Source organism: Lagopus leucura, unplaced genomic scaffold, assembly GCF_019238085.1.
Source record: "Lagopus leucura isolate 7727_CA_CO unplaced genomic scaffold, USGS_WTPT01 Super-Scaffold_100009, whole genome shotgun sequence".
NCBI lineage: Eukaryota > Metazoa > Chordata > Aves > Galliformes > Phasianidae > Lagopus > Lagopus leucura.
Window position 1 is genome coordinate 3997065 of NW_024962266.1, and position 26299 is coordinate 4023363.

A 26299-nucleotide genomic window follows, 5' to 3' on the forward strand; every position below is an offset into this window, starting at 1 on the left:
TGCAGCTGTCCTGTATCCCCAGTTACAGCGCAGTATTTAGGACGCCGGGCTGTCTATGCGCACCCACACTTGCGCACTGCAGGGCCGGCCGCGGGCAGGACGGGGTTAATGCCCGCGTTCTCCTCCTCCCGCCCCATTGGCCGGCCGCAGGTGGCGCTCCTTCCGCCGCCCCTATTGGCGGAGGGAGCACAGGGGCGCTCGGCGCCGACCAATGGGCGTGCGCGCCGCGTCCCGTCGGCGAGGCGACGGAGGCTTCTCATTGGACGGCGATCGGGGCGGGCCCGGGGCGGCGGGCGGCACCATGTTGGGGAGCTGGCGGCCGCGCCGGCCGGGCTATGGAGGGGGGCACGGTGAGAGCGGGGACGGGTGGTGGCGGGCAGCGGCGGGCAGCGGGAGGAAGGTCGATCCGCTCCGCGTCTGCCTGCGTGGCTCAGGTGGAGTAGCGGCACCTGAGGGCGGACACGCCCCTGCCCGGGGCGCTGCGGGGCTCGGCGGAGCGCCTCTGGCCTGGGAGCCCTCAGGGTGCGTGTGTGTGTGTGAGCGTGTGGCGGGAAGGCGGAGCCGTTAGGGCCGTTGGGCAGCGGCACGCGCCGCGGCTGAGGGAGCAGCACCTGCGCGGCCTCGAGCTGCCATGCGGGCGCTCACCGCCTTCAGAGGGCAACCTCACGTCGCAGCCCTTCTGACTGCACTGCGTTCTCGCTCCTTGGGAGCTGGAGGTTTAGTTTTCCTTGTGTAAAGAAAAGTTCGTGTATAGGCTGTTAGTGAGGTTTTGCCTGCGGATAAGTGGGAGTTTTTACAGAAAAAGAGAGGCAGGTGGAGCTTTGTGTGGTGGATTACCTACTAGTGCACGGCACAGCGTGCAGAGAGTGGAAGTGACAGAATGAGGTGAAAAATCGAAGCGGAGGTCTGCGGGCCTTTTCGTAGGAGGTTGCAAAAGGTGTAGGGAAAGAAAATGTGTGTTTGAACAGTAATTAGAGCATGCATAACCGTGTTTGTTTCAGGTTGTTGTCTGCTCAAACTATGGTGTTTTGTGTCCTGCTGCAAACAGAGCAAACTTCTGCGCTGCTCGGACCTTTTCCATCGTTTGGAGCACGTTGCACAGAGATGCCTCAGAGGTGGCTGCCCAGCTGGCTGTGCTGTGCTGGCTTTGGAGGCTGCTGGCTGTACCTGTGTGCTTGCTGCCGTTTGTAGCCTGTAGCATGCTTCAGTTCAGGTGTTTGTGTGCGTGGTGAGCCCGCTGTCATTGAACTGCTCGGTTGGAAAAGGCCTTAAAGATTGTCAAGTCCAACTGCAACCTAACCGTAATAACCTAACTGTGGCAATTAGCAGACGCTGTCCTTTAGATATTGACTTGGAAGATTCATTAGTTGCTGAGAATACAGACCTGGCTGTAGTGAGAGGCAGAATTGATCAGGAAATCACCTGGTGAAATGGTGAAAATCTGAAAGTATTTTTGGTGTAGACCTGCCAGTTAACTGTGGTATTGAAAAGCCGGCATGGTTGTTTGTTTCGGTTTTTCTGCTTGATCACAAGTATGGGAAAGCAGTGGAGAGGGAAGTAGATTTTTTTCTGTAATGTGTGATGGAGATGGAGTTTGGGTGATAAAGCAACAGATTCCTTGGGTTATGTCTTCTGTCCAATAGTGCTAGCTGGAGAGAGTGGGGAAAAAAACCAAAGAACACAGCAGCTTTAGAGTCACTTGAGCTTAGAGAGAGGTGAGTGTTGGCTGCCCTGCAGTGGGAGGAAGGTGCGTTGTTCTGGGTTACTCTGTTGTTGTGTTGTGTTAGCTCTGGTTGGAGGCTTAAGCATTGTTTGCCTTTCCCTGCTCTGATGCCTTTTGATATTAAGGGTGTGTGGTATCATTTCAGACTTCTCATGCTCCTGTGATGTACAGCTAAGTGGCTTCTTTGTCCCTCTGCTTCTTTTTGCCCAGTGTGGGGATCCTTGCCTTGTCTTCCCCATTTGCTTCTGAAACCACTTCCTTGTTGGGTCTCCTCGAAGCTTACCTCGGTCCCTTACTTTCTCATTGATCCTTTTGCTCGTTGTTCCATGGAGTTCTCTCTCCTTTATTTCCTCCTTTGAAAAAATGACACTGTAGCCATGATTTCCCTTGTTTCTGTGGCCACCCTTCCCATCTCTGTCCTTGTTCCAGGACCAGTTTCACATGTCCCAAGCTCTTTTTCAATCCATTGTGACAAGGGCTTGTACTTTTCATTTGAAATAAATTAGTTGTCCTTTTGGGAGAAATTAATTTCTTTCCAAACGAGATAAATATTTTCTTACAGTACCCCAGTGCTGTCACTGTTACTATCTTGAATTTAAGACAATAAGGATGAAGCTCTTGCTCTCCATGGCAAACTTGTTCATGAAAAGATTGATTTTAGTTGGCTCACTTCGTACAGCAATGAGCATCGCGTTGGCACTAGCGAGTAATGTGCAGGCTCTGCAGCTAGTGTGCAAAATCGATCTCATAGCAACCTCAGGGGTGCTTGGTTGATTCTGGGAGAAAAGCAGCTGATGTCTCTTTCTGGCAGATGCCATAAGGAGTCAGTGGGCTCACCTGCTCGGAGCTGCAGAGAGCAGAGCCACGGTCAGGGCGCCATCAGAGCACGAGGAGGAGTCCTATCGCATGGGGAGGAAGCTTTGCTTTTTCAGCTAAGGGAATTACTGAAACATCTTGTAGCAAATATTTAATTTCTTTTGCTAGCTTCTATCTACACAGTTGGAGGCTTTCAGCCAGAATTAGTTTGAGCTGTCACAACGGATGAGCAAAGTAAATGACCTTTAATTAAAGTGGTGGCAGTAGTTGTGTTCTCCCCCCTCTCCCCAGCCCAAAACACCCCTAGAGAAATGCCTGAAAATTGGTCTAGGAAATGGAGTGCCCAGCTTGAGTGTCAGAGCTAGGAATGGTTATGGCTTAACGGCTTCTATCCAGTGCTCTACTTGGCCAACGCCGCGCTGTGGGGCTTTCCTAAAATATATGTGTGGATGGATACGTATCTCACAATAAGGAGTGACCATTGTGAAAGGAATGGATGTTCTCCTGTGCAGCTTCTTACAAAGTAATGGATTTGTGAAATGACTGGAAGAAGGTACTGCTAACAGCAGTGTTCAAAATGATCTAGAATTACTCGTTTTAAAGAAATGGAGTTATGAAATTGTGACTGGGGACTCAGACGTAGCCTGATCTGCTTTGCTTTCTTCAGGTTTAAGAATAATATTGTTATTTAGGGCTCTCTGAAGTACTTTCTTTCTTGTTTTTGTCAGAGTCAGGGCGCTGGGGTCAGCTATGTCTTCCTTGCCTGTGCTTCTTGTTATCATGCTGGCAGCATGCAGTATGCAAATGGACATGCTGTTTGCAGAAATGCAGGCTGCCTCCACAGAACAGAGAAGAGCGATGATTTGTTTTAATTACCATATAAACGTCTGGCTTGTTGTCTTTCACTATTTGTACAAGCACTTATTTTCCAGTAGATTAAAGTTAACATCATGTGGTTAGTACATGACCACAGTGCTGGTTTAAAGCATCCCTGAAGCTTGATAGGCTTCTTTCTCCCTGTTCTCTACTCTCCATGGGGTTTTTATGTTGCTGTGGCTTTTCAGCTCCATGTCCACGTTTCACTTTTAACTCGTCGTCATTAGGAGATTTTGTGGATGGGTTTTGTAGGAAGTGTTTAAGAGGCAAAATGGGTGGCTTGGGAAAGGCTCAGCTGAACTGAGCTGTCACCTGGAGCAGGACACTGGTGGCAAAGTGGCACTGATGGAAAATGCTGTTCTGAAAGTAGGATGGCCTGCTGGGTGGCTGTGGAATGTCCGTGTACCTGCTGGTGGGCTGCTTCCAGAAGGTTCAGCCACTTATCCTTTGTCGTGCTGGTGTGGGCTGTAGTCTCACCTACACATTCAGGTATCCTTGGCGCTGCTGCCAGGAGAAATGCTTGCTCTTGCAGCATCCCCTCCTCAGATGGTTGTGCAACTCTTGGGAACCACGTGTGGGGGAAGCGGCCAAGCTTTAACGCTCGCAGGTCTTACATAAAGGTGGAAAGGATGTGAGCATAGGACCCCTCTCCAGTGGCAGTGCTGGCGTGCCATCTCACAGAGAGACAGATGGGCTGTGCTGTGTCATCTCCCCTTACTGGAGCCACTGTGCCTCCTCCCTTTTCTCTCCAGCTTGTTGAGTTGGCTCAGCACTGACAAAGGCAGCTCGTGTCAGGGTGGATGAGCAGCCTGGATCCTTGGGCTGCCTGCTGGTTGCAGAGCCATTGCAGCCCTGGTGAACTGTGCAGGCAGGGCACGATGGCTGTGCACCACCACAGGTTACAGGTTTGGTGAGAGGGGAGGCACCTCTTGCAGCACCAGTAGAACTGTGCTCTGGGTAAGTTTTCTGGGATAAGGCAACACTAGTGTTTCCTGTTTTTCTTCTTGTTAATTGAATTGTTGAACTGAATCTCAATTGTTGAGATTACAGATATTTTGCTTTTTTTGTGTGCGTGTGGTTACTGGTGTTATGGTTGACTGCATAAGATAGATAGTTAACCACAAGAAAGTGAAGTTGTCACTTTAAGAATGGAGGAAAGATGAGTAAATTGTAGTGGTTACAAATCAAAGGCAATAAATTAAGTCTGTTGTGTACTTAAGTCTTAACACCTTCAAGAAATGAGGCAGTGAAGCTGCTATAACTGATTGTTAGATGTCAGAGGGCCAACCTGGCGCATCTCTCTTGACAGTCATATCTCTAGGAAACTGGAAGTCATGTGTTCTACTGATGGAAGGGTGTTTGTGAAATTGGAGCCATCAGCTGAAACTACAGTTTCAGTAAAAGTCTCTGCTGTTGTAGTTGCAGCTAGCAGCACGCTGTTGTGATTTTGGCTCCATAGAGATGGAATGAGGCAAGTTCCCCTTCTGTGTGCATACAGGCTACAGGGAGGCAGTAAAACATAACAGAAATGCTTGGGCTTTAGGATACAAGTGTAGGTGATCCAGGCTTATGTGCCAAGAATGGATTGACTTTTAGCATGTGGGAAGGCAATCTTTTAAGTTTGTGTTCTGTTTACTTTCAGGAGTTCCAGGAGATGCTTCAGTGGCAATCTGTCTTTTACAATGCAAGTTACGAATGAAATTTAGTAACTAACAGCTCGCTGCTCACCTGATCTCCAATAGACTTCCTGTAACACTCAGAAGGGGGGGCGAGAGGAGAAGGGCCCGAGGTCACCATGAAGCTAAAGCAGCGAGTTGTGCTGTTGGCCATCCTCCTCGTCATCTTCATTTTCACAAAAGTTTTCCTCATTGACAACCTGGACACCTCAGCTGCCAACCGGGAGGACCAGCGCGCCTTCCACCGCATGATGGCCAGCCTGCGTGTGGAGCTGGACCCCCGGCTCGAGCACACCTTGCAGTCCCCGTGGGAGATCGCGGCCCAGTGGGTCGTGCCCCGCGAGGTGTACCCCGAGGAGACGCCCGAGCTGGGGGCTGTAATGCATGCCATGTCCACAAAGAAAATCGTCAAAGCTGACGTGGGATACAAAGGAACTCAGCTGAAAGCTTTGCTGATACTTGAAGGAGGGCAGAAGGTTGTTTTCAAACCTAAGAGGTAAATATTCTCTTCAGTGGCGGAGTTAGTAGCTGCCTTACTTATTTACGTTGTTGCATTTATCTACATTACAAATTTGCAGGCAAAGAGAAAGGTCGTTCTGTTACTAGGGAGAGGGTAGAGAGCCTTGTTGGCCTCCTGGTTACCTGAGGTTACTGAGCCAGCTGTCTCTGGCTGTACGGCTTGGAACAGCCTTTAGGAATGTTGATTAAACCTGATGGTGCTGAAAGCATCTTCCTTATTCTGGAAGTGCTGGTTCTGGCAGTGTGGAGGGGTTTTCTTGGTAAAAGTCACATTAAGGTGCCATGGGGGAACGGAGTTCAGGAATAGGGAAGGAATGAAAGTTCACAGTGGTCTTAAAAGCCTGTCTGGGTGTCTGGTGCAGCTGTGTTAAGACTGTAAAAACGGCTCGTAGGTTAGAGCAAAAACCCCTGTGTTTCTTGGCTGCCAGTGTTGTACTGGAGGAGCAAATTAAGCAAGGAGCAAGCAGTGATACTTCCTTGGTGTGGCCTCTGTTTATTGTGACCCGAAGGGAAATTTGACATGATGGAATGCTTATGAAATCTTGAGCCCATCTATAAAGCTTTTTGAACCGCTTGCCTTCGGGGAAAGGAACGAGAAGAAAAAGATGTAAAAATGTAAGGAAGGTGTGTCTTATGAGTGCATTGCAAATTTCAAGTGTCATCACAGAGCGATACGTATCTCTCCAAAGGATATTGGATTGAGGAGCATAAAGATTTTCTGTCGTGTTAATGAGTGATTAGAGAATGAGGAAGAACATCTGCCCTTCACTTCTGGAGTTTAACCTGTGCTGGGTTTAACCATGTGAACCTTTTACACAGGGGTGCTGGTGGCACAGCAGGCAGTGTGACCAGTGAAGGCAGTGACAAGGCATGGCATTTCTGTAGTGTTTTCTGTATAAGTGGGTGCTATAAAGAGAATCACCAAGCATTAAATTACATCCCAATAATGGAATGCCTGTGCAAGCAAGCACAGTGACTGTTCTGCAAGAAGAACTTGTGCTTCTGGGAGTGTTTACAAGGAGTGCCAGGCAGTGCTAGGTAATATGGCCACAGGTGAGGACAGATGGATGGCCTTGTGTTCTGTTTGCAGCTGCTGAATAGCTGCTCTTGTAGGCAGTCTTGTATTGTCATTGCAAGATAGTCTGCTTAGCTAGCTTTTGGCCCAAACCATGTATGGAGGTTACTGTGTTAAACAAGCTTTTTGAGTGTGCTTACTGGCTGGAAAAGAATGAATTCTCTTGATTTGCTATCTCTGCCCTGGGAAGTACTTGATGCCTACCGTGCATGGAAGCAGGAAGTTGATTGTGTCTTGCCAATAGGTTTTAGCTCTGCAGCTTCCAAAATGTGATCATGCTTTCACGAGTCTGCTGTAAGTGTATGCAAAAGACCTGGCTTTGAGCCACCATTCTGAAGGTGGCTCATTTCACAATTACTCAAAATCTAGCTAAAGTGAGCAGTGATTAATGGTTGCTACCACTGCATGCCAGTGGTTTAGGTGAAGTTGCTTGTTTGGAGCAAGTGTCAAATTCGGAAGGAATCTCTCAAATCCTCCTTCCATAGCCTGCGTGCCATCTAGCACTGGTTAATTCTTGAGCTGCCCTGCAGAGAAGCCAGAGCATTTACTCAGGCTGATGAAATGTCGTCTGGCTCCAGAGATCTTCTCTGTGTAGAGTTAAAACATCAGAGCCCTGTGGCCTCACTTCTACTGCTACTGTTTGGGCCCCAGGTCATTTGAAAAAACATCCATTTTACACAGTTAGATTTGTAGGTGGAAATGAGAAAATATGTACCCTGATTTTACCTTACTTTATGGGACAGTGTGTTGTGTTTCATCCATTTGCTCAGTATTAATTGTTATTTTATGCTTATCTGAAGAATGCTTCTTTAGCAAATCTAGGCTTGATTCACATGATGTGAATCCCTGACATTTCTCAGCTTTGACTATTTAAGTGACATCTCTTTTTAAAAAAAAGGCTGCTGTTGTGATGCGTGTCAGATTTCTATTTCTTGTTGGTAATTGTCTTTTCTCCACCAAAACAAATGGCCTTTTTATGTCCTGCATTCTCAGACTCACGCTTGCTGATCCTTTAACTACTGAAGATAGCATTTGACATTCCTGCCACAATATCAGGTTTTGTTTTCATGTTCATCTACAATACATTCTAACTCCAAAATTGTTTGCAGAGATGCTGTTCTCTGGTATAAGTGGGCCCCTGTTCTGTAGCTGGGTCTGTGTTCTTTGTTCTTAGGTGTGGCTTGGCCATATGGTTGAATTAAAACTCATTAGTTTGAATGGGCCCTGCTTCCAAGCTCTCGAGACCACTGTAAATTGCTGATCTTTCCTCTTTATTTGCTACTTCAGTGGTTTGTACTCTATTTAAAATCATTAATAATTTTCCTTCTCCCGTAGGCAGTCATTTTGAAAGTGACCCAGAGAGTGTTTAACTTAGCACTGTTCTTGCACTTGTTACTCTGTGCAACTGAACTGTTGGAAATCCTGCGTGAATCATTCTTCCTTTCTTCAATTACAGGTATGCCAGGGATTATGTAGTGGAAGGAGAACCGTATGCTGGCTATGACAGACACAATGCAGAAGTGGCAGCCTTTCACTTGGATAGGTATGGAACTATTGGGCTACCTGGTTTTGCCATCTGTGTTGAGGGCTTTTTCAGTCCCTTGAAAAATACACCTCAGATGTGAGCTGTTTCTCACGTGCCAACGTGCCACGTTGCTTTAGGGTTAAAATGGTAAGGGTTTTTTGTGAAGCTGCATTTCAAAGATCTGTGCAGATTGCGGTCATTAAAGATTTTTGTGAGGTGTTTGAAAAGGAGGCTGAGCACTGAAACCACTACGCATCATATTTGGAGGAATCTCTTGTTGGACGTGTACCCCTGTGTTCTTGTATTCTTCAAGAATCCCCAGCAAAAGCCCCGTACCCTCAGAACTAGCATGTACGTCAGTTGTTGTGCTGACAGCTACATGTTTTGACCCAAGATGCCATTGTGTCAAAAAGGACCTGAGTGGCACTGTGAGTTAATCTCTGATGGAGGGGCTGCGCAGCCCAGGGTTCTGGGCTTTCAGCTGTGAGCCTGAGGTGACAGCAACACGTTTTCCAGGTCTGTGTTCTGCATTTATTTACTTGCGATGCCCACATTTTGCCTATCTGTAAAAACTTGCTTATCTGTATTTGCTGCGAGTTTGTTTTCATGCATGTCTTCTGCTTTCAGACAGGTGCCTGTTCTTAGAGTGATTTTGTACTTGGGGACTTATTGGTTGGCTGTCCGTAACAAACAAAGCCAACAAAAAACCCCACGCTACAAATGAAACAAAACCACAGCTGTTAATGAGAGACTCTCCCAGTTGCTGCATTGATTGTCCCTTGTTCAAAGGCCAGATTCCTTGACTGCGTACTTTCAAGTACGATTGAATTGGGCTTAAGCATGACATTTTATTAGGTAGCAATTCCCACAAACAGATGATTTTTGCATGTGACCAGTCTAGAGACCATATGGTTGTTGCTTGATCCTTTTCACAAGACAGCCAAAAGATGTTTCTGGCACAAAGTCCAGTTTTGGAGATTTGGAGTATGATGCATCCTGTGCTGCTCTGCTGCAAGTGGTCTAATAAAGAACTTCCACTCCTGTGGAGTGAGTCTAACATGCAGGCACATCAGGAAAAGGAATTTCCTTTCTTTGCCTTGGAGCAGCAAGGAGGTTGCTGCAGCCTTCCAACTTTATTCCCTGGTCTCAAATCATCTTGATTTCGCACAACAGCACAGAAACAGGCAGTGCATAGTTTGGTTATTTTTAATTGAATCTGCTGTCCGTGTTGTTCATTCTCATTCCTCATCTTGTGTTTTGCTTTTTTTTTTTCCTTCTTTTTTTCCCTTTTTCCCCCAAATCAGGATTCTGGGGTTCCGACGAGCTCCACTGGTGGTTGGCAGGTTTGTGAATCTACGAACGGAGATCAAACCAGTTGCCACAGAGCAGCTTCTGGGTACCTTCATGACTGTGGGTAAGTGGATTCTGTGGATTCTCCAACCCAGTAAAGAAGAATGCTTAATGGAAAAAAGAACTGTGGGATTCTGACAGTTATAGAACAGTTAACTGTGATACAGGAAGCTGGTAAGCCTCTTTCTGTGCCAGAAGAGATCATCATGCTTGTGTAACCCCATTTGGCGGGGGAGGAGAGCCACATTTTCTCCAAGTGGTTTTTCATCTGTAATTTCTGTGTTCCCTAATGCTGCTGTTACAGATGAGGATTTTTTGAGTAAGAAATGCATTTATTTTCCCCGAAGCTGTTAGAAAAGTCTGTGATGAGACCTGAAAGGAAAAAAATGGAATTGTATTTAGTGTGAATACAGTGGTTATTTGGGATCATCGCTAGAGCTGGTGCATTGCTGGTGTTAAATGTTGTTTGTGCCACATCAGACTCTGGTAAGCATTCATAACCATGTCAGAACTTCCTTATGTTGCTTACAGTGATATGCTGTGATAATGTAATAGTGCTCACTAGAGATGATTAATGTGAACTCCTGCCAGGTGGTCATTAAGCATCAAGAGGGGACTTAGAGTGCAGCCTTAACTCCCTCAGGCTCCTCATGAAATTCCTAATGGCTGCAGGTTTGTTCTCGATGGGCCGAATTAAGCGATGGTTGTTCTTTACAGCTGATGTATGTGTCTGTATGAATTTCTATTACAAGCACTGCTGGTAGTCTCACCTACTGAGTTGACGGAACGCTTTCAATTATAAGGTTGACCTTTCAGGCGATAATTTTGCCTTGCCAAACCTTTTGCACTCTGACTGGGTGTCTGCCACAGGCAGAATTTACTTTTTCTCGTTTCAGCCAAAGTAACTAGGCAATATTCTAGCAGAAACAACTGGCTTGAAAAGTATGTCTCCAAAGAATTTTCATTGCCTTTGCTTAGATTTCTTGGAACTTCTTGTTCTACAGAGCATAAAGCAGAGAAATGGAGGTGCTGGGGAGAAGGTTGCATCAGGGGGAGCGTCTCTCACGTTTGCCAAAATTTCTGAGGTTTTAAAGCAGAGCTAGCTCATGAATACTCTGCTGATTTTCTAGAGCTACAGCTGAAATCTCTTAGAATTCTGTCTCTTGGTAGACCTGAAGTAAGCCACAGATAGGAAGAGAGACTTGCAGGGCTTTCCATGTAAATAGAAACCTGGTCTGCTGCAAGTTCAGTGTTGTAAATGTCTGATGTCTTCTAGTTGTCCAGGTGAGACGCTAGGAGTGTAGAGCCAGATCTGAGTGAACAGGGGACCACAGGAGTCTGTGTGACTGAAGGATTGTGATGTGGGATTCGAACCCGTGGCATAAGGATGGAAAGTGAAAAACAGGTGTCAGTATTTGGGGAGGATGATGGACGTAGAGCTGGAGAAAGAAAGGGCAGGGAGTGTGTCCCTTCCTTGTGATACCGTTGTTGAAGAAAGTTTTGGAAGAAGGCCTCTGAGAATGGAACTGAAATTGATTTGGCAAGATTCAAGCCAAGGTAGGTTAGGAGGATGAAACAGAAAAGGCTAAGCTAAACGTGTTAATCCAGGCAACTGGATTACTTTACTCTGCAGGCTTCAAAGCCCTTAAGGGACTGGAGACTGCAGGGTTTTGTTGTTCTTCTCCTGTCAGAAGACACTCAGAAACTTCTGACACTACTGTGTTCCTGGGTCTTGTGAAAAACAGCTTGTTTCCCCTGCTGACTTGGCTCACGTAGCTGGGATGTATCACAGGTCTCCAACTCCATTTGAGTTCTGCTTAGTCTTTTTTTTTTTTTTTTGCTTCTTCCTTTTCAGTCAACTTTTTCAAGGAAGAAAATATTAAACAAACAGTGCTGAGGTTGCAGAGTCAAGTTCCCAAGGATTGAGAAGGGGTCATAAAAGCTTGGCGATAGCACAGTGTTGTATTATCTCTGTCTGATAAAAATACAATTACTCTGGGAAAATACAATTACTCTTGCCTTTGAGTGTAAGTCCTTAATGTTGTTTTGGATGAATAGATGTCTGTTAAATCCCTTCTGAGCCTCTCCCTCTTAGAGAGAGGAAGCATGAGGTCAAGTGCAGTGAAATGCTATTGCAGGGGAGGCTCTGCTGCAACAACACGCTGCTGGTTGTCCCTCAAATGAAGTTCTGCTTTTTGATGATCTTTGTTTTTTTTTTTTAAGGTAATAACACTTGCTTCTATGGAAAGTGCTACTATTGTCGGGAAACAGAGCCGGCTTGTGCAGATGGGGACATCATGGAGGGGTCAGTGACTCTCTGGCTACCAGATGTCTGGCCTCTTCAGAAGCATCGGCACCCGTGGGGTAGGACTTACCGTGAGGGCAAACTTGCCAGGTATGAGACCACGATAAGGTTAATCTTCATACGTGATGATTTACTCTAGAATTGCCCTTGCAGTACAATGGCCAATTAAGGAGCAGGTCTTCTCTAAACCTGGATTTTTGTCAGTGCCTTTCTTTATACAGCAGTAGAAGTCAAGAAGTCTGGGATGAGATTTAATTTAAAAGTGAGCAAGAAAGAAACCTTCATTGTTTCCCATGGTACCGAATGCTGTCTTCTTCCTTTTTGTTGCCCTTTACATAACTCCACCATACAGTCACTCTAAGCTCTGAAGATCCAAAACTCCTGGGCCACTAAACCTGCTTTTGATACCAGCGGTGTTTGGGGCCGACGCTCAGTATATAAAAATGCTTTTAGAGGAGAACAAACATGGACTCTAGTAGTGCTGTACAGTAAATGTAGTATGTTAGTGTTTAAATTGGAGTTCCGTGTATTTGCCATGGCCAGAGCAGATGGAAAAGCTCACTGAGCTCCAAACCAAGTCTGTACCCATGGCAAGTGGGAAGACTTTCAGTCTGTGTTCTAAAATTCCGGTTGAGTGCTGTGATTGCTCTCAGAAGGAGTCTCATCCAATGGGTTCAAGAATTATTTTAGGGTATTAAGAGCACCATTTGATTTCTGGGGAGCAGACATGGTCTCCTTTTCAACCATTCAAAATCTACAGTGTTTAGGGCGCTGTCAGTTACAGTGACTGACTGACTGAATTTCTTGGAAATGTGTCCCTTACTGAGGGACTGGTTTTTATTGTACACTACCTGCTTATGTGGGGGTTTCCCTGCGGCACTTAATGTACGCTGAAGTTTAAACTTGACTCATGCAGATTGCATAGTTCTGTTGTTCTGCATCTTACTGTGTTGTGCTTTTTACTTTGAGGGCATCGGGAGAATGAAACATTCCAGATGTCTCAATTTTTTTTTCTGCTTCTGATAACTATGAAAAAAATAGCCATAAGAGTTTTCTTCCTGATCTCGCTGCTTATACTCTGCCCTTAGTTGGCCTCTTGAGCATAATTCATATAGTCTATTAGTCTACGTGACTTCTAATGGACATGTAATAGATAAAATCTCTGACCTTCAAAGTCCTAGGCTAATTAGATACTAAGAAGGAGTAATAAATGTTGGAGAAAGATCTGTCTTGAGAATTCAATGAAAAATGAGGAGAACAGAGTATATCTCAACTTTGTTTCCAAGAGATTTAAGTACCAATCTGAAGTAAAATAAGAGAAAGAGAAACGCTTCAGGGAAGGAGAGTAGGTAGCATAAAGGAAGCGTGCAAAGTACAAGGAGGAACACATTTGAGGCTTTTGCCTTGTGGGTTTGTGCTGTAAACTGAATATGAGTTTGACCTGGATGCAAAAGAAAGAGGGAGCTAGAGAAGTGCTAACAAAAGCACCGAGAAAATAATTTGTTGTTGTTTTGCTTTGGATATCTGGGGGTAAGATGGGATATGGGAGCTTAGAGTCCAGACGTTTAGAAGGTGAGGTTGGGGTGTGTGACAGTTCTAGGTGTTAAATTCTGATCTGCTCTCAGCTTTAATTAATCTGCGCATTTTTGAGCACGTCAGTTTCTCCAGCTTTTGTTTCCTCCATTTGTTTCCAGTTCGCAGATGGTTGAAGGCATTGCCAACTGCTATTTTGCAAAGGATGGTTTCATTCTTTACATGGAAGATGTTATAGATGTACTTGTTATTTAGATTGACAGATGGAAGGGAAATATGCCAGAGATCTGGCTGATTTGGTGGTGGTGATGAATAGCTCTGAAAACTGTAAAGAAGGAAAGGGAAAAATTTAGAAACCTAGATTTGGGGAATGGAGATGTGATATTTATGTTCTAAGTCTACAGGTGTGTGCATAGGCGATGTGTATGAGAAAAGGAGAGAGAAGAGAAACTTTGAATCTTGCCAGTGGAGAGGGTGAGAGATTCCAAGAGGGAAGAGGCAGCTGTGAGTGAAAGAGAACGAGCATACATGGGGCCCTTCTCTTGAAGCCAGTGGAGATCATTAGTAACCATGAAGAAGTTATTTGCATTAGACAGGAAAAGTAGCTGGAAGGCAAGGCTGATGGAGGCAGATCATAGCAGTAGAAATAGACGTGATGCTTGAAATCTGGATGAAATGAGAGCAGACCAGTCATGATGGACATCATCCGTGCCATCAGGCAGCCCAACCACTGCTGGCTTGCAAGCAGTGAGTAAGCAAACTGACCTTTTCTGTTGGAAGATGACATGAAACCTTTTATTAAAACTATGGCTTGCTCTGTACAGTAGAGCGTTAGCACAGGTTTTACTCTTCTGATAACATCTTTGTCTAGCTCTTCTTTTAGAGTCTTGATTTGCTGCACTCCACTTTTCCCTAAACACTGATGGTCGGATACTGGGAGAGCTGTAAATACTTGTGGTGTGCAAGGATGGATCTTTCGCAAAGGTTTAGTTTGATTTCTCTCGATGGCCTGCAGATGGGAGTACGATGAAAGCTACTGTGATGCTGTGAAGAAAACTTCACCCTACGACTCGGGCCCCCGCCTGCTGGATATCATTGACACAGCAATATTTGACTATTTAATCGGGAACGCTGACCGGCATCACTACGAGAGCTTTCAGGATGATGAAGGAGCCAGTATGCTCATCCTTCTGGACAATGCCAAAAGGTGAGAGTGAGGGAAATCCTAGTGGCCAGGCCTCAGCAGGTGTGAGGGCACACGTTGATCTGCTCTCTCCGTTTTCTATCTTTCTCTCACTTATTTTTCCACTAGTAATTGCTTTTGGTTTTGTTTTCCCTAAAACCCCAAAGCTTGCTCTCTTAGTACTCACCAAATATTAGGAACTTTCAAAGGCTGTGGTACTTTGTGCTTTGCTTACGTAGGTATGATTGTTCTGGGTAAAGCCTTAGTCAAACTACAGAAACTCCCAAATATTAACCCACTAGAACTTCTTTATTAAAAGCAGCTTTTAAAGGCTTGTTTGCTCTTCCTACCACAGAACCCCTCTCAGTTGTACTCTTTTAAGTAATGTTAGGTTATAGGATCTGCCATGGTATAAAGAGATCCCTTTATAACATCACTGGGTGATGTGGCATTCAATGCCTTCTGGGTATGTCTGCTCTATCAATAGAAGTTTAAAATGGAGATAGAGCTGATACTGAGAGCAAAATATGATAGAGGAGGAAAAACATGCTTTCAGGTGTGATAGCATTATTAGGAATATCATTTTTGCAGAGCCACACATTTGTAAATATTTAAGGGACTTCATAAATCATTTTTTATATAAAACATTAACCGTTACCAAGACAAAAATGAAGTGTGTAGCAATAACTGGGAGTAGCTGATGGGAAGTCCTTCCTGAGGCCAACCTTTACTATTAAGTGTGTGTCTGCTCTCTCCCCATTTCACTCCCAGATTATGGATTCCTTTCTTTCCCCCTTCCTTTGCTTCTCGTGTGTCTGAAGAGGCTGAGTTGAGCATCTTGTCTTTATATGTTAGCCTTTTCAGTAACATGCCTTCAAATATGTCAGCAGGATGTGTTCTACCTTGAGATTGCTAAATTACTGCTGCTTTCAAATTGCTCAAGGTGAATTTGGCAAAAAATGGCTTTCTGTATTGCTCTGGCAGTGGGCTGGGAGGATGCTAGTTTGTGAGTCCCTGGAAGTGAATATAATAGTTGAGGGTCACAACAGACCTTTCTTTATGGTGCGTGCTCATCGTGTTACCGAAACACTTCAGGTGGGGCTTTACAGGCCAAGAAATAAATTGGTTTTTTGTAAGCTTGGGTAAAATTCTTTCCTTTTCTTCGAGATTAGTGTAGGGAAACAGCTTTTTAAAGCCACTAACAACAGCATTGTTGGAGCAGAGTAGTGCCACGCTCATAGGGTAAGTTATCTTTACTGAGGGGACAGCTCAATGTTACAAGGAGTTAAAAAAAAAAAATAATAATAATAAAGGGGGGGAGCTTAGATGAAGATTAGAATACTATTAAATTCTTTTGGCAGATCTCCCTTAGGAAGTGTGATGGTGAAGTGTTAAGCTTCATCACCGTTTACACTGAGCTGTAGGTCTAAACTTGGCAGTCTAAACTGATGTGTGGCTGCTGTGTCAGACAGGCAAAGCTCACGCTCTGTGTCCGGAGTGCTACTTACTCCTTTCCTCCACTTTACAAGATGAACTCTGTTCTTCAGCTCCTCTGCAGTTTGTTTCCTGACGTGCCTTGATCTAATGAAGAGCAATGTACACTGGTGTTTCTTCCGTGCAGCTGGTATGTTAGCTGACATTGTTGAGGGTTATTTCTGTCATTGGTCATGACCTGTTTATACTCTCATTTAAATGATTTGAGCTATTGGAGCATGAAATTGCCTAGTATTGATTTTTGAATTCTTTACAAATCTGTTGATGTTGAGAGCAATATTGTGTTCAACTCGTTTACTTTTATTTTGCTTTTCAGCTTTGGCAACCCTGCCCTGGATGAAAGAAGCATCCTAGCTCCCCTTTATCAGTGCTGCATGTAAGTGAAGTGCAGAGATGCTGTTGACTTTACTTGTGCAATTGCTGTCCTTAGATTTGCAATAAAATTACATTTGAAGCTTTCTGGCAACCTGAAAATACGTCATGTAAATGCTTTCCAGTTTTGAAGTACTGTGTTTGTTTGATGCGTTGTCAGCGCTCAGGAGGCTGAGAAATGCATCTTTATTAAGGCAGTAAATCAGGCAGTATAGGAAGCAGTCTCACCTCCAGGTCATTGGTTCAGATCTGTTCTTACTCAGTACACCAGGTACTTTGCATCTGCAGCTGTCTGCATCCAGCTCCTGCTGGATGGGAGTTCACACCACAGTTACAGCTCTCCCTGTCGGAAACTCAGTGTGTCTGGCAGCTGAACTGCCTTCATTTCTTTCTAAGCAAGACTGTAGCACAGCTCAGGGTGTGGCTTGCAAAATGGCTTTCAATTTTTGCAGGTTTTTGTTTTCAGCCTTGTAAACTGTGTTTTTTGCTCACTTTTTCTAATGCCTGTGGGCAGTTGATTCCTGTTGTCCCTTCTGTCACCAGGCCACTGCTGCTTCTCATTAACAAGCAATAGATGCAAGTACCAGGAAGAAAAGTACTGTTATATCTGTTTCCTGCAGCTGTTACTTCAAGATAACATTGACCCCCTTAGACCTGCCAAAATAAGCCTCTAGCTGAGAGTTCTTTGAGGCTGTTTGTGGATGGTTCTGTCTCCTGAATCCCTCATGACCTGGGAGCTCAGCGGAAAGCCTGAGCTCTCGCCCCTGCTTGCTCCAAGCAGGGCTCTGTGCATGCTACAGCATACCTACGTTCTGAAACATTTTTGCAGAAGCCATAGGAAGAACAATTAAACTAAGTGCTTTTCAGATTCTTTAGTTTTCCTGTGCTAATTTTAAATGCATTTTTGTTTCCTGTTTTATGAGAATCTTTTGGAATCTTTCATGTAGAGACTCGGAAACACAACCAGAAGAGAAGTTTGTTTAACAGACCGATTGCCTGCTTTTCAGATATCCTTTCTTCTGAAACCAGGCAAATGCCACTATAAGAAGCCATATACTGAGTTGTTTTAACTGCTGGTTTGTTATAACACTTACTGCATTGCCTGTTTCCTTGGAGTCCATCAAAAGCAAAAGAGTTTAGACCAGTGATTCTAAAACAAAAATGTGCTGGGAGAATCTCTGGAGATCCCTGGAGCAAACTATTTAAAAGGGCTAGCATAAAAAAGTCAATGGCAATTAAAGCAGAAAGGTCACTGATGTGTTTACTTTCTGCGGAAGTTCAGTGGCAGATTTGTGTCCTTTGTGATTAGTTGCTGATCAGTGATGTTCTTCCTGAGGTAGTGTGAGTTTTGTTTTTGCACGAACAGCCAGATTATTGATTTCTTTGTTTGGAACTTTGTCCAGAAGGCCTCAGGACTGGAGGGTTTCCCTGCTAAGAGCTAAAAGTGTTCTGTATAGCATAAGAATTATGCCCCAATTAGATTCTCACTTTTTCACTCTAGGTTTTGAGTTACACCTAGATATATTGTCTGTGCTGCGGTTGCATCTGGGCCCCGCTATTCCCAAACCATTTTTGCAGATAAAATCACGATGTGAGAGGCTCCCTCAAGAGGTTGGCCTTTGTTATTGCTGATGGCACTGTACCCAGACAGCGGTATGATGATGTGTTTTGTTTTTCTTCTGCAGCATCAGGGTTTCTACCTGGAATAGACTCAATTACCTGAAGAATGGAGTACTGAAGTCTGCCTTAAAAACTGCTATGTCTCATGACCCCATCTCACCAGTGCTTTCTGACCCTCATCTGGATGCCCTGGACCAGCGGCTTCTCAGCATTCTGGCTACAGTGAAACAGTGCACAGACCAGTTTGGGCCAGATGTTGTGCTGGTGGAAGACAGGATGACACTGTCTCATTTGTAATTGCAGTGGAACACAGAGGAAACTCCCTTTATAAGAAACAAACAAACAACAAAAAAAAAAAAAAAAGAGAAAAACAGCACAATCGGTTCTGAAAGGCTGTGGCCAAGATGGACTGAAATGAACAGGAGAGCTTCCGAGCCAGAGAAACAGAGGTGATGCTGGCTTTTACCTTGGGCTGACAGCAGTGAGAGGTGGGAAGTTTGAGCCTTGCACGGCTCAGTACCTGTAAGGGCATCGTGGCCATTGTGGTGTGTCCATTGCCGGCAGTGGACGTTGCACTGGATAAAAATGGCTCTCGGTGTTGGTGCAAGTGTATGGAATACAGACACTAATGTGTGGACTGATTTTAGAGGGGACAAATGGAGATGAACAGTCTGATCCTCCTCCCTTCTCTTCCCCAAGTACGCTCTTGCGAGTTTTGTTTGATTCAGGGTTGTACATGATCAGCTGTGAGCTGGTTAGGTATATTACTGCTTCTTTAGAAAATGAGGAACTGGTGAACAAAATAACGATTAGAGTGAATAGTTGCCCCCCTCAGGGGGTGGGAGGCTCTTCGGAATGCCATTAGGGTGGGAGCGGTGACCTCTCAGCTCAATTGCCCTCAATAAAAACTGAGGAAGGGAGTTGCCTTTTGTGATAACGTTTCAGTTTTATCGCTGAAGTCCTATCAAAGATTTATGCACAGGGTTGAAGACTTAGAGGAGGACAGGGTGGTTATAAGCACTTGACAGTTAAGGAGTTAAAATATGTTCCCACGTGTCCTTTGCTGTTTCCCATTTGTAAGGAACCTGGCAAGGTCTGAGTTAGGGAAACACCCCTCCACTCTTATGTCAATATCAACCAAATCTTTATTATATTGTAGCTGAGAAGGAGGAGGACAGGGTCTGTCCTTGGAAGCAGATTCCATTTAGCGAAGTCGTGCTGCTTACTGCATGCCCTGTTTAATTTGGAGAATCTGGACGTGCCGTGCTGCTGAAAAAGAGATATATTGATGGACTTCCCAGTAACCTACAGCCATGGGAAGGGCCCTGAAGGGTGGAGAGAACCCTGAGCTAATCTCGTATGGAGAGAGCTTCTTGCTGCTGTAAGCACGGCTCAGTGCTGCTGTTCTGTGGAGCACCAGCAGTTTTTCAGGCCCACCTTCTGCCTGGACTGTCCTGTGGCTGAGCTCTGAAGCTGTGAGCTTACTTTCTTACTTGCAGTAAGAATTCTGCCTTGCCCAGCTGCTTCCTGCAACCCACGCTGTGCTGTGCTGACAGGGGGGCGGCCATCCTGGAGTCCTTGTTCCTGATGGTTTTGCTGTAAGGTGAGGAACCGGCCGTGCCAGTTGGCTTTGCAGAGCGGACGAGCAGCACTCCTCTGTGCTAGTCCTGTCATCCCTCAGCACTGTGTGTCAGTCTGTACTGCAAATGAGCTTGTGCCCCTTGAAACTTGTCACACTTGTGGTAGGACTCAATCTGCCTCCAGAAGGGAAACGGCTTCCATTGTACTTCCAAATTTACCAGCTTCACATCAATTTTCAGTTCAGACAGTATGGAACTTAAAAGTAAGGAAACAGATCACTTCCCAAAGTGATTACATATTATTGGATTTATGAGCTAGAGGAGCAAGATGTCAGCTCAAGATCTTTTTCTTGATTTGTCTGTCAACATCTTTCTAGCTCTGCAGCAGGGTGACAGGCAGATAAAATGAGGAGCTGCTTCCTGTTGCTTGCACCTGCTGCCATACCTGATCAAAGAGGTGTTAGTGAAAGAGTTTATTTTTAAAAGGAATTTAGTTTGAGCTTTGTACTGCCTGAGCAGAGTATCTCAGAAGCAGAATGCAACTGTTTTCCTGAAATTGGCTTTTATGTTTTTGTAGACATCTTTCAGACTTGGCCGCGACACAGACTCAGGTTTGGAGCTAGAATTACTTCTTAGTGGTGCTAGTTAAGGCTGACACACAGCCAGTTTTTGGACGCTGGTGTTAAACTGGTGCCCATTTCTTGCTGTACAGGATAACGTAACACATGCACTGCAAGCCACGGTCCTTTGTGCATGTAGGCAGTGTGGGCAGTGCCTTGTGTGTCCTCTTTGCACAGAGCCAGGGGCTGGTAGCTGGGTGTGAGCAGGGGCAGGAGCTGCCAAGGGCTGACCTGTCTGTCACTGCCTGCGTTGCAGTGCCCTGTGGGCAGGTGTGAGTAGTTGGGGTGACATTGCTGGAGGTACTGTGGGCAGCAGGTAGCTGGGGAATGCTCTCATTCTGAAGCAGGAGAGGCATCCACCAAGGCATTTGGACATAAGGCTGTTTCCCAAAAAGTTCAAGATGATTTACACAAAAGGGGAGACTGTAAAGCACATTGTGTTTATTTTTTACTCTTCCTTTTTTTTTGAGCACTTAATGTTTTGGGATGGATCTGCAGAAATTCGAAGTTCTGATTTGACCACTCTTAAGTCATTTACAACAGACTTTAACAACAGATTTGAAAAAAAGCATCTCTGTCTTTATGAAATGAAATTAATGTTCAGTGCTTTATGCTTTGTATGTCATGGGCTTCTACACCAAAGCTTTTGCAGTCAGATTGCTCTTGGAGATAAGTTTTCCATCAGTATATATATCAAAGATTTAAAGCACTGTATTGGTTTAGTTGTAAGCAAAGGGCATGAAATCAAGCATCGTGATTTAGAAGTAAGCAGGAGATAGGTGCTTTCTTTTTCTCTTTTTGTATTTGTGTCATATTGATGCTTCTGGTCACTGTAAGCACTGCTGGAGCTTGGTGTTCTGCAGCAGGGAGGAAGAATCAATTCCTCTCTTACCCAAAATCAGGAAGATCCAGTTTTGGCATTGTGAGAATCTCTGGTGTTCTGGCAGCAATTATTGTTTCGTTTGAATGCGGATCCCTGAGAAATGTTAAACTCAATGGTAACCATTGCAAAGGAAATAAGCAGCAGCATCCACGTGCAAACCAGGATCTGCTTGAACCTCTGGCAGTAGTGCCACGTGTGGGGCAGGTGCTACGTTCTTAAGGCGATGAGGGTTTGTGGCGCTTCTAATTCTTGTTCACTTTGCACACTGTAATTCCTGGCTGCAGATGTCACCAAACGGTTGTGCCGTGGATGGTAGTGGTGGCAGAGCGCTTGAAGCACAGAAACCAAGAACTAATTAAAAAGAAACAGCAGATGGCTGATGATGCTCTGTCTCCTCCTTCCTAAGTCAGCACTTGGGCTGGAGGAGCCCCTGAGACTGGCTCCTCTTCCAACAGCTAGTGAACTGGAGTGTGTCTTGCCAAACAAACTTCAACTGAAAAATAATAATTTATTAAGAAGGTAATTTATTTGCTGTGGCAGCTGGAGCAAGATGCTTGAAACAGACACCCCTGTTGGAGCTGTCAGAGGATTGCCCCTGGGAACAGCTGCACAAATGGAGGTTGCTAATGAGAAAACAGAGTGCAATCACAACTTTCTACTTGTATCCCCAAGGGGTGGGTTCTGCATAAAGGAACATTGTGTGAATAAAGATTTTAATAAAGCAGTGCTGATGGATTGTTTAAGTCTCTCTCCCAGCCCGCCCCCCCTCCCCTCATTCCAGCATGTACTGAGTTGAATGTTTGAATTGTTTTACTGCTGGTGTTTCATGGTTATTCCTTCACTGATATTTATCAGTGGCGTTTATTCCAGAAGTGTATTTTCAAGAGTGGGGCCATATGTGCAGCTTGGTTGGAAGAGCTGGTAAGGGAAGGTTGTGCTTAAGAAGAGTGTTCCAAAGCGATGCTAAACAAAACATACCTAGGCTTAACTGGTCTTTGGGAAGAAAATGGGTATTGTTTTTTTAGCTTTAGAAAACATGTTCCAGAGCCCTGCTTGTGCCAAGCATGCAGGCTGATGTCTTGGTTGTGTCCCACTAGGCTGGATTTGTTGTACAGAGCAAGGAGTGTGTATTCATTTGGCAACAGATGCATATAGAATTGGCATGCGTTTGTGGTTGGCTTCCCTGAGCTCTTATTGAAGCCCTGTTATGAGAAGGGGCAAATAAACAGCTATCAAAGATCTGTTCCCACAGAGCACAGGGACTGACCTAGCTGGTTCAGACCTTGTTTTTGTAACAGTAAAACAGTTGTGAGCATTTCAGAGGTAGGAGGGGATGCTCACAGCTCTCAGTGTCGGGCATCTGGAAGCAAAGGAAACCTCTGGGAGCTGCTGTGTATTTGTGACATCTGCATGAGCTGTGCTGGCCCGTGGCTTTGGGCACAGGAGTGCCCTGAAATGGCCAAAGCACTGTGCTTGTGGAAATGCAGGGCTGGTCTCTGACCTGCCCTGGAGCATCAGCAGCATTGCCATGCTCAGCCACCAGAAGCTCCTACTTTTTCTTGAATTGCATTTTCTCAGTTGAAAGCTTGGAATTCAGCATTGCTGATTTCTGTTAGAACTGGTTTGGGATTTCATTGTTGTTGGGAGCAGTCCTGGGGTTTTCATAGCTCCCAGCATTGTGTGGTGACAGTTTTTCATATCTCCTATTTCTATCTGTGAGATGTCAGAATGGGACATGTGCCACGAATGGGACACAGTTCTTTGTATACAAGCAGGTCAATAACTGGTAAACATTGCAGATGCTTTTAAGTTTTGAAAGGCTGAAATAGTTCATCTTGAGAGTTTTTATGACAGCATTGTTGTACTACTCCCTTATTGCTGCGGTGCGGTTGGGCTTAGCGGTGGTGGAAGGTTTTAAAGTGTTTCTGATTATATAATGAGCACAGTTTTGCAGAAGAATACACAAAGAAAACTTTGAGCCAGAAAATGGTTTTGAAAACTAGCACTTTTCAAGTTCTTTCCCTGCACATTTCTAAAATGTAGAAATGAGGAAAAAAAAGTAGGTTCATTCTTCACGTATCCCTTTGCTGCTTCTCCTTTGTAGTGTCAATATTTTTAGGAGGCTGGGGACAGGACTTTGTAGGAACAAACAGATTAATGGGAACGGGGATCTCCTTTAGTCCAGATCTTCCTTTTACTTACTGATTCAAACCACAGAAGGATGGATGCTCAGCATTTCCCCATCCAGCAGATACAGCTGTAGGATAAAATCCTGATGGCAAGCTTTGCTCTGAGTGCTTGCACCGAGTTGCCAGGAGTGCTGAATAAGGCAGATGTAACTACTTGTTTTGCAGTGCTTTTCTCCCATTCTCTTCAGATGTTCTGCAGTGTAAGGCCCAGCTTGACTCGAGATCATGGATTTTTAATCAGATGGATGTCGCTCACCAGGACTGCTGTGGAATAACAGCGAGGTGAAGTCACACATCCCAGTGTTATGCTGGGACTGGGCAAACCCCAGCAGCTGTCTTCCTGCTGTGAGAGCAGCTGGAGGCTGCTACAGCAAACTCCCAAGACTCAGTAGAGGGAGGAAAAAAAGCAATGAAGTCCCAGCCAGCTGCACTGGGGCACTGAGTGCTGTGCTTCCCAGGCCAGGTACAGGCTTGGGGATGAGTGGTTGGATGATTGTGAAGAGGAAAGGGACCTTGGGGTGTTGGTTGATGCTCGGCTGAACATGAGCCGACAGTGTGGCCAAGAGGGCCAACGGCATCCTGGCCTGCATTAGAAATAGTGTGGCCAGCAGGAGCAGGGAGGTGATCATCCCCCTGTACTCAGCACTGGTGAGGTTGCACCTCGAGTGCTGTGTTCAGTTTTGGGCCCCTCACTACAAGAAAGACATTGAGGCCCTGGAGCGTGTCCAGAGAAGGGCAACGAAACTGGTGAGGGGTCTGGAGGACAAGTCTTATGAGGAGAGGCTGAAGGAGCTGGGATTGTTCAGTCTGGAGAAGAGGAGGCTCAGGGGAGACCTCACTGCTCTCTACAACTTCCTGAAGGGAGGTTGTGGTGCAAAAGGGTCTGGCCTCTTCTCCCAGGCAAATAGTAGGACCCGAGGAAATGGCAAGAAGTTGTACCAGAGGAGGTTTAGGTTGGATATTAAGAGAAACTTTTTCTCTCAGAGGGTGGTCAGGCACTGGAATGGCTGCCCAGGGAGGTGGTGGAGTCGCCATCCCTGGCAGTGTTCAAGAGGCGCCTGGATGAGGAGCTACGAGAGATGGTTTAGTGCTTGTGGTACTGATAGGAATGGGAGGGTGGTTGGACTGGATGATCTTGCAGGTCGTTTCCAACCTTGTGATTCTGTGAGCCATTTGTCCAGCCTTCTGCACGCTCCCATCTAGTCCTTGGGCATCGCTTCCTGCCTGAGGCCCTGCAGAGGGAACTGAATTATTCAGGAAGGGTGGATTTTTGTTTTGTTTCTTTTCCTCATGTTACTTCATCTTATTTTGCTTCAGTGCCTTTTGAACCTCAGAACCTGGTCAGACAGGGTGCGTGTATTTGGCAGATTACTGAACAGCGACTCTTTTCCCCTCTAGCTCCTGCAGTGTGCCACGCTTAAGTGAAGGTGACACGCCAGAAGCTGTGCTGTAGCACTGTGGGGCTGGTGTTGCTGTGGGACATAGCTTTCCTATTCTATTTTTCAAACCCTTTTTTGGGAACATGGGAGCATCTATTTCTCTTGGAAGCCTGTCTCTTCTGATAGGCTCTCCTTAGCTGATGGCACTGTGGCTACAGTGCTTTTAATTTTGCTTATTTTTTTTTTTTTTTAATGTGCACTGATGTTAGTTCTGTTTTAGTTATAGCATCTAGTGTTAAGGTTTTAACCTCACAAATAATTTTTTAAGCTGGAGCAATTACATTAATCAACGCAGAATCCTTCTGATGCAGATTTGCAGTATTTATAACCACCTGTAGATGGAGATGTGCTCCATGCCACGCCGTGCTGGCGCTGGAATCCTGCTCCCCATCACCTGGATTGAGTGAATTGCATTTCAGGATCCACTTCATTTTCCTGAGCACTCAAGATGAACTTGACATTCGTCCATATCAGAAGCAGCACGTCTCGGCCTTGTCTTGGTTAGGGTAAGTTGTGGGTGTCCTGATGCTCACCAACTCATGTAGTTGTTAGTTCTTTACAGTAAGCCAGCAGTGGGTCCAGCATGGGGGTAGAATGCAAGTTATAGGTGGCTTATCCACTTCTCATCTCCCCTGCACAGCTGAGTTTGTGCACATGGCATGACAGCACTGACTGCTCCTCTTTTAGAGGTCAGAAGTGTGCCCTTCCTCTATTATGTCCTCCCAAAACCAAACGCAGGCTTTGCTCGGGGTCCCAGAGTCTCCTGCTTTAGTGAGAGCAGCCAGCCCTAAGGCCTGGCAGCCCGCAGCTGCCCTGTGCAGCTCGTTGCTTTTGCAGCTCGCTGCAGAAAACTGGTTGTTGGTGCTAAGGGGTTGTACTGCTGTTCTCTGATGTGATTTCGTGGTGGTTGTGTGCTGATCTGAACTTCGTTCCCGGCTGCTCGCGTGGAACCCACCCCATCTGCTGCCGTTTGCATGCACTGGTGTGCAAAGATGCACTGATGGAAGAATTACTAAGTGGAACCTTAGTATAGATACACGCACAGCAAACCCATCCCAGAGCCAGCGACCAAAGTCCTTCCTCCCAGAGCCTCGATCTGCAGGCTGAACCCCAGCAGAAGTCCCCAGGAGCACCTCGCAGCTGTTCTGAGTCCGTTCGTGTCCCCTCGTCATTTCTGTGCCCCTTGGAAATGACGCCGCTGAGCAACGCGGCCAGCTGCGTGCTGGGAACGGCGAGCCCGGAGGCGGGCAGGGCGCTTCCCGAAGCCCCACCTCGTGTCTCTGGCAGCATTTGGAGTTGCGTGTTTCATCTGCAGTCACGTTTTCCTGCTAAACTCGCACCCGAGCACGCCGCAGGGAAAATCCAATCCCCGCAAACAAAACCGGCCCGTGTGAACGCTCAGCGGCAGCTGCGCGGTGCTGCCCGGCTCTGGGCGCCCGTCCCCGCGGCGTCCCTGCAGCCGTGCGCACAGCGGCCATCCGCGGGGCCGGGTTTTGCTGCGTGCTGCTGGAGGAGGAGCCG

At 45.8% G+C, this 26299-nt stretch overlaps 1 protein-coding gene across 1 annotated transcript; it reads left to right on the top strand.

The window, feature by feature from the left end:
- Positions 1–280: 280 nt before the first annotated feature.
- Positions 281–21874, top strand: FAM20B (FAM20B glycosaminoglycan xylosylkinase). The gene is made up of 8 exons (XM_042874018.1): positions 281–350; positions 5058–5587; positions 8142–8228; positions 9515–9624; positions 11784–11955; positions 14414–14605; positions 16392–16451; positions 18133–21874. Exons 2-8 carry the CDS (start codon positions 5211–5213, stop codon positions 18362–18364), a joined length of 1230 nt encoding a protein of 409 aa, XP_042729952.1. The 5' UTR covers positions 281–350; positions 5058–5210; the 3' UTR covers positions 18365–21874.
- The last annotated feature ends 4425 nt before the right edge of the window (positions 21875–26299 follow it).